We start from the raw sequence: 6,843 nt of genomic DNA, 5'->3' as shown, positions 1-6,843 counted from the left end.
GAAGTAGAATTTAAGATTTCAAAGGCTGTTCCCCACTGAGCTCTTCCTTCATTATCAAACTAATTTGTTCATACTGGTGATTTCCTTTCCAAATTGAGTAATAAGAACCAAAATGAACTATTAAATGAAACCAAAAAGGTACGCAGTGAAATTAGCATCATTTCATCACTCTTCCGCACATCATAACGATAAGAAATGGAGGTATTCTCACACTTTGACAACTCTCCCCTTGTGTTTTTATTTTGCTTAAAGAAAAAGAACTCTACTTGCTTAGTTATTGTAAACTAGCTTAAATGCACTCTTGGTTGTTTTTTTTCTTTCTAACAGCTGCAAAAGATGTTCAAAATATACAAAAACATGTAAAACCTAGCAGGTAAAAAAAATTTTAAGGCATTTAAATACAAAAGATAACATAAATTGATCTAGCTGACTAAAAAGTGAATGTCTGAAAAGTACTCTTGGAAATAAGTTTCTTTTCAATTGTGTTTCAAGCTAATTGAATGATTGTTTTAGATGTGGCCTCAGGAGCCAAGGGGCCGACAAGAGGAAAGGCAAGTAGAGCTCTGCGAATTTCATGAATATCAAATGTTTTTAACATATAAAGAACTTAACAAAAGTATAATTTCATCTTTAAATTTTCACACATATAAAATTAAGGTAAGATGCCTGACGTGCTATTTGATATGTTTCTCCCACTGAGGCCATGATGCATCTCTTCTCAAAGATCTTTGGTGACTTTAAGGGGCGAGAGACACAGATACTGTCATGCTTTCGGATAATCAGCCTCGTGCCAGGAGTTCACCCTTCAGTTTGGGGCTACTTTCAAGCTTTCCTTCATTTTCTCATATACAACATAGCTGATGCTCACTGCAGGCAGCACTTTCATGAAGTTAGGCGTGATGCCCCTGTAAAGTCCAAAGATTCCTTCTCGGGAAACTATTCTCTTGAAGAGGCCAATCATATTCAACTGGGGTGCTCCTTCCACCATGGCTAGAAAGGAAAGGAAAAAATAAAAGGTGCATGTGATATTCATTTTAGTAGCCTGTGATGAAATCAAATGAGAATACCAAGTACCACAAAAGAATCAATTTTTTTTTTTTTACAAGAGGCCTCAAGGACATATGCCGCATAGCTCACTGTAACACCTAAGTATTAGGCATCTATGCCAAAATGGTGGGAGGGTGGGGGGTAGTAAGTAAAGAAGTATTATCTTGCCCCTGTTCTACAGGGAACCTCCTTATTTCAGTCCCCTCAAAAGAGCCAGCATTTATTAGAGGAGACCCATGACTACTGAACAGTTCTCCAAAGAAGAAACCAAAGGGGATGATTTTAAAACCATGAAACACTGTTATTTCTTACCATGGTTATTCTTTCAGCAAAAACTCACCTTGAGCTTGCATGCGAGTCCTGATTAGAGACAGGGGGTAGCTGGCCAATTGGCCACACGTACTGGACAAGGTACCACATCCCAGCAGCACCAGTACCCCAGGGTTTACAGAGTTTTCTACATAATGCTCTAGCCAATAATTCTTCAACAGCTGCCAAAGAACACAAAAGTAATACGCTGTCACCACCACACAAGTCAAGGCAGAGTAAAATGAGTCACTGTCTTTTTTTCTTCCATTCCCATACATAACCCAGCATAACCAACTATAGTCTTCTACTTGCCCCATTCAATCACTGCAAAAGACATGAGATAATTCTTTGGAGATGCAGGCAATGCAAATACTCAGCTATGAGGTTACAGACTGTAGTTCAAAGCACAGCCAAAGACACTTGCATTGTTCATCGGCTGCCCATTTGCTTCTAAGTATAATTCAGGAACCAAATAATGTTGGCCCAAATTATCTTATGGATCCTTCCTCATTGTTCATTCTCCTAATTAACATTAACCAGGGTTCTCCAGCTCCAGACCACAAGAGTTTTATAGCTGAAGGGCCCTTAGCATCTGAGGCAGACTTAAGTTTCCTGACTTTTAGGAAACATCTTATCAAAGCTCTCTTCCTTTAGGAGAGGGTAAGTGTCAGTGGTTTTCAAATTCTGGGTTTAAAAACAACTTTTTTAATATCTAAAGATTTATACTTCTTCAGCAGTGTTCTGAGGTGATCACTATAAAAGGTGTAGTTTGACAGAATTGAAATAATAAATGATTACATTTCAAAAGTCTGCTTATATTCAGTGTTCCCTTGTTGCCATGATACAACAAAGACAGATGCCAGGGTGTGTGTCAATGATGTCTGGAGGCCAAATACTTTGAACTACAGAGATAAAAGGGCAGAAACAGTTCAAAAGAAACAGCCATCATCCCATTTACACTAGACCAAAACAGCAAAAAAGAAATCAAGAAAAAAGGCACTCTTAAAATCATTTATCACATCACAATTCTATAGAAATCTGAATGCACTTCGTAAAACTCATAACCCAGACGTACTCTTGTTTGCAGAGAAGATGGCAATGGCATGTCTGGGGGAATGTGTCCCTGGCCATGGCTATTAAGTTGTGCCAATCAAATCATACTCCTTTACCTCCTGACCACTAGCATGATCCCTTGAAATTCAATTACCTTTCACAGCTAGGGACACATCTAACAGCAGAGTGTGGCAGGGGAGAGTCCTAGCTCTGGCACCACAGAACCTGGGTTCAAACTCTGGTTCTAGTACTTACATCTGTGTGACCCCACAAGTCATATCTCTAGGTCTCGGTTTCTTCATCAATAAAATGAGAGACTGATCTAGATTAGGGATGGGCAAACTACAGCCTCAAAAATAAATTCAGGGGCAGCGAGGTGGCACAGTGGATAGAGCCCAGGCTTTGGAGTCAGCAGGACCTGAGTTCAAATCCAGCCTCACATGCTTGACACTTACTAGCTGTGTGACCCTGGGCAAGTCACTTAACCCCAATTGCCTCATCAAAAAAGTAAAAATAAATAAATAAAAATTCTTCTTAGCTTTTGGGGCATAAAAAAAAACAGATGGTAAGATCTGGCCCACGGGCCATATTTTGCCGACCCCTACTCTCGATGATCTCTGAGGTCCTTTCCAGCACTGACTTTATATAAACTAATTATTCCAAATGGAGATGGAATCAGAGATCTTGGCCTGAGCAATACCATATCCTAATTAGCCATAGGAGATATCCCCTACAATTTACCATTCCATTGTCCTCTCTTCTCGTCCCCTTCTTCAAGATTAGAAGGGTTCAAATTTCCAATATTTCTCTTCTTTAAAAAGTAATATAAAGGGCAGCTAAGTGGTACAATAGATAGAGCACTGACCTTGGAGTCAGGAGGACCCAAGTTCAAATCTGGCCTGAGATACATACTAGCTGTGTGACCCTGGACAACTCACTGAACCCCAATTGCTTCAAAAAAAAAAAAAGGTAATATAAGATTAGGTTTTAATGAGCAGGAAGCAACACATCCTACAAATTTATCAGATTTACCCTGGGAACAAACTTACTTCATAAACAGTCAGATCTATTCCTGCATAGGGGATGACACCAAGGAAGTTTGGGATGTAGCCTTTGTAAAAGGCTTTCACGCCTTCATACTTCAAGATCTTCTTGGCACAGTCGTACATTCCGGAATATTGCCCAGTTTTGGCTACAGCCAACCTGGTCTTTAGAACCTGAAGGTGAAAAGACAGGGATGTATTTAATTGGTCAGAAATGTCCTAAACTACTCAGTATTCGCATGAATTGGATGATGCCATGTATCTTGCTAATATCAAATTTAAAGTTCAAGGCTCTCTTACACTTAAAAAGAAAAGTTATTGCTGTTAAATTCTAATGGTTTCTATCTTGGAATCACAAGTAGAACAAGAAAAACCTAAGGAGACCATAGGAGTACCTGCCAGGGAGAGAAAGCCAAGAGGTAAGAGACTCAGGCAGCAAGAAGTAGACTGCTGCTGGAATATAAGGGAAGACTGCTGTGCAAAGAAGGTGAACAACAGCAGGGTGGGCAAGCAACTAGGGGATCCCCAAACTCTTCTACTGAGCCATGGGGCCCCTCTTTTTTGTCTATTTTTATTTTTAACCCCTTTCAAAAAAATAAATCATACCTTGTCTTTGTATCTCCAGAATACCTAGCAAAATTCCTTGCACAATACATAATATTTGTCGAATTGATTTTCCTTGAACCTATAAAATCAGGTGATTGGACTACAGAGCACTGGACTTAGAGCCCGACGACTCTCTCTCTGCATTTGGTATCTGTCTGACTTCAGGAAAGTCCTAACTTGTCAGAGCTTCAGTTTCTTCATCTGTAAAATGAAAGGTTGGCCCAGATGACCTCAAAGCACCCTGCAGTTCTAAACCTCTGACCCTAGATGACCTCTAGATTGTCTGCCAGCACTAAATCTCATCAGCCTATCGATTGTCCTCATGTCAGAATTCGGCATAAGGGGAACAGATGTTAAATCGCTAAAATACTTATGCATAAGGCAGTGTGACAGCACGGCCCCAAAGCAGAGACTCCAGCGGACCACAGAAACACAAATCATGAAATCTCATTCCACCACATCCAGGCCTAACTTATTTAATGCTACTGGTGTTTACGTCTTCCTCTTCTGCCTGCTGAATTTCCATTGACTGAAAAAAGAATTCCCTCCATGTCTGGAGAATTAACACACACCTTCCACCACCCCAAGCCATTGCAGTTCTTCCAAAGAGAAAATGACTAATATGAGTAGCCCCCAACTTTATGTCTTGATCAGCGTTTTTTGGCGTAGGCCTCTTAGATACATTGCAATCAGTGGGAAGACCTTTATTTTAGCAACAAAAATGGCAGTTCAGGTGAAATGTTTGAGGATAGCTACAAAGTGGTTTTTGTCCTAAAGGAGGGCTCTTTGTTTGGGAGCCAATTACCACCTGGTAATAGAAGTAGCTAGGTAGTACTGTGGATAGAGGCTGGGCCTTGCGTCAGGAAGACCTGAGTTCAAATCTGGCCATAGACATTAACTAGCTCTGTGACCTTGAGCAAGTCACAACCTCCGTTTGCTTCAGTTTTCCCATCTGTAAAATGGAGATGATGATAATAACAGCATCAACCTCCCAGGGATGTTGTAAGGATCAAATGAGATAGTATTTGTAAAATGCTTAGCACAGTGCCTAGTATATAGTAAGCACCATATAAATGCTATTATTATTACTATAAAATATTTTACCTCCAATGTTAAATTTCTGCTACTAAGACCTGAGATAGGGCTCATATGAAAGAAATATAAGAGAGAACAACAGACTTTTCACAACAGCACTTACCTCCATGGGGTAGATGAACGTCTGTGCTGTTATTCCTGCCGCAGAACCAGAAATAAATCTCTCAACGGTCCCTAATTTGGCACCATCACTGGTCAACCACTTCTTATACTGTGTGGAAAGAAGTGTTTGAATACACATGAATACAAGATTAGAAGAGTTACAAACTGAAGGAACAGACCGGAAGTGTAAAAAAGGCTCAGTTATCTCAACATACCTGATTCCCATATCTATTAAATAGTCCCAGCCCTTGTCTCACTCTGAAATCCCTGCCTGCAGCACCACCAATAGCCTATCAGATATTGTCCCATGGAAAATCAAACTGACAAGTCCAAAACACAATTGATTGCCTTTCCTTCCTCTCCTTCCCTTCCCTTCTCCCTAATTTCCTTGTTTCTGTTGAGGGTGCCACCATATTTCCATTCACCCGGGGCATCCTCTCTCTCAAGCCCCATATCCAATCAGTGGTCAGGTCTCATGCAATCTATCTCCACAACATCTCTCACAGCTACCTTCCAAACTCAGGCAGCCACTGCCTTCCCCACTTCCTGCCTGGATTACTGTAAAAGTCTCTTCACCGTTCTCCCTATCTCCATTCTCTCTTCAGTACAATCTATCCTCCACACAGATGCCAAATTGAGGATATTCTTAATATCCTGAACAAGTCATTCCCCTGCTAGAGATCTCAGGTGGCTCCAGCATGCCTCCCAGATAAAATATAATATCTTTTCTTTGGTACTTAAAGCCCTTCTGGTTCCGGCATATATTTATTTCTAGCCTTGTTAAACATGACTCCCCTTCACACAATGCATATTCCAGCCAACCTGGACTACTGACTCTCCCTGTACCCAGTGTTTGATTTCTCCTCTCCATGCCTTCACACAGACTTGTTCCCTTTACCTAGAATGTCCTCTCTTCTCATTTCTATCTCATAGCATTCCTAGGTTCCTGCAAGGCTCAGCCCAAGTACCATCTTCTACATCAGCATGAAGCCTGTCTTGATCCTATCCCCACTCCCCAGTGCTAAGGTTCTGCCCTCCTGTAGTTAATTTGTATAAGAACAGGGACTAGTCCTATGATTTTATTAGTATAAGGAACTCCCAAGTAAATAAACTCCCTTTACCCATGTAGGCCGACACCTGTTCTAAAGCCTGTAGTCTTGAGAGTTGCCTAAAGTGCTGGAAGTGGCGTGGCTTACAGCTTTAAAAATAGCCACTGTTCATCAGAGGGAAGAATTGAATCCAGCTCTTTGTGACTTCTTGTGACTCAGCCCTCTGGACATCAGCTCTCTCCAGCTCTCTGTGTGTCATGCTATCTTTCTTATTTACTTTGCATGCACTCTGTATGTATGTACATGCTGCTTTCCCCTCAAAAAAAGATAAGCTCCCTGAACACAAGGAGTGCTTCAGTATCTCCTAAAGTGCCTGGCACATGGCAATCAATAAACATTTCTGAAGCACCTACTATGTTCCAGAAACTGTGCTAAGCTCTGGCAGCAACATGATGAATGCTTGGCCAAGGAACAAATAGTTTCAATAAGCAAACACACACACACACACACACACACACACACACACACACACACACACA

The 6,843-nt window shown here is 41.0% G+C and overlaps 1 protein-coding gene across 1 annotated transcript in view; it reads right to left on the bottom strand.

Annotated features, from left to right (window-relative positions):
• Positions 1-219: 219 nt before the first annotated feature.
• LOC114039131 (calcium-binding mitochondrial carrier protein SCaMC-1-like) overlaps positions 220-6,843 on the bottom strand; it is a 50,043-nt gene continuing 43,419 nt past the window's right edge. The window contains exons 7-10 of the mRNA XM_027856784.1: positions 5,257-5,364; positions 3,459-3,626; positions 1,388-1,538; positions 220-990 (exon numbers count right to left, since the gene is read on the bottom strand). Of these exons, the coding sequence (XP_027712585.1) occupies positions 806-990; positions 1,388-1,538; positions 3,459-3,626; positions 5,257-5,364 (612 nt within the window). The 3' untranslated portion in view covers positions 220-805. The remainder of the gene's footprint in view (positions 991-1,387; positions 1,539-3,458; positions 3,627-5,256; positions 5,365-6,843) is intronic.

The sequence above is a fragment of the Vombatus ursinus genome, unplaced genomic scaffold (assembly GCF_900497805.2).
Source record: "Vombatus ursinus unplaced genomic scaffold, bare-nosed wombat genome assembly UNPS02011613.1, whole genome shotgun sequence".
Classification (NCBI taxonomy): Eukaryota; Metazoa; Chordata; class Mammalia; order Diprotodontia; family Vombatidae; genus Vombatus; species Vombatus ursinus.
This window is presented reverse-complemented; position numbering and strand designations above follow the sequence as displayed.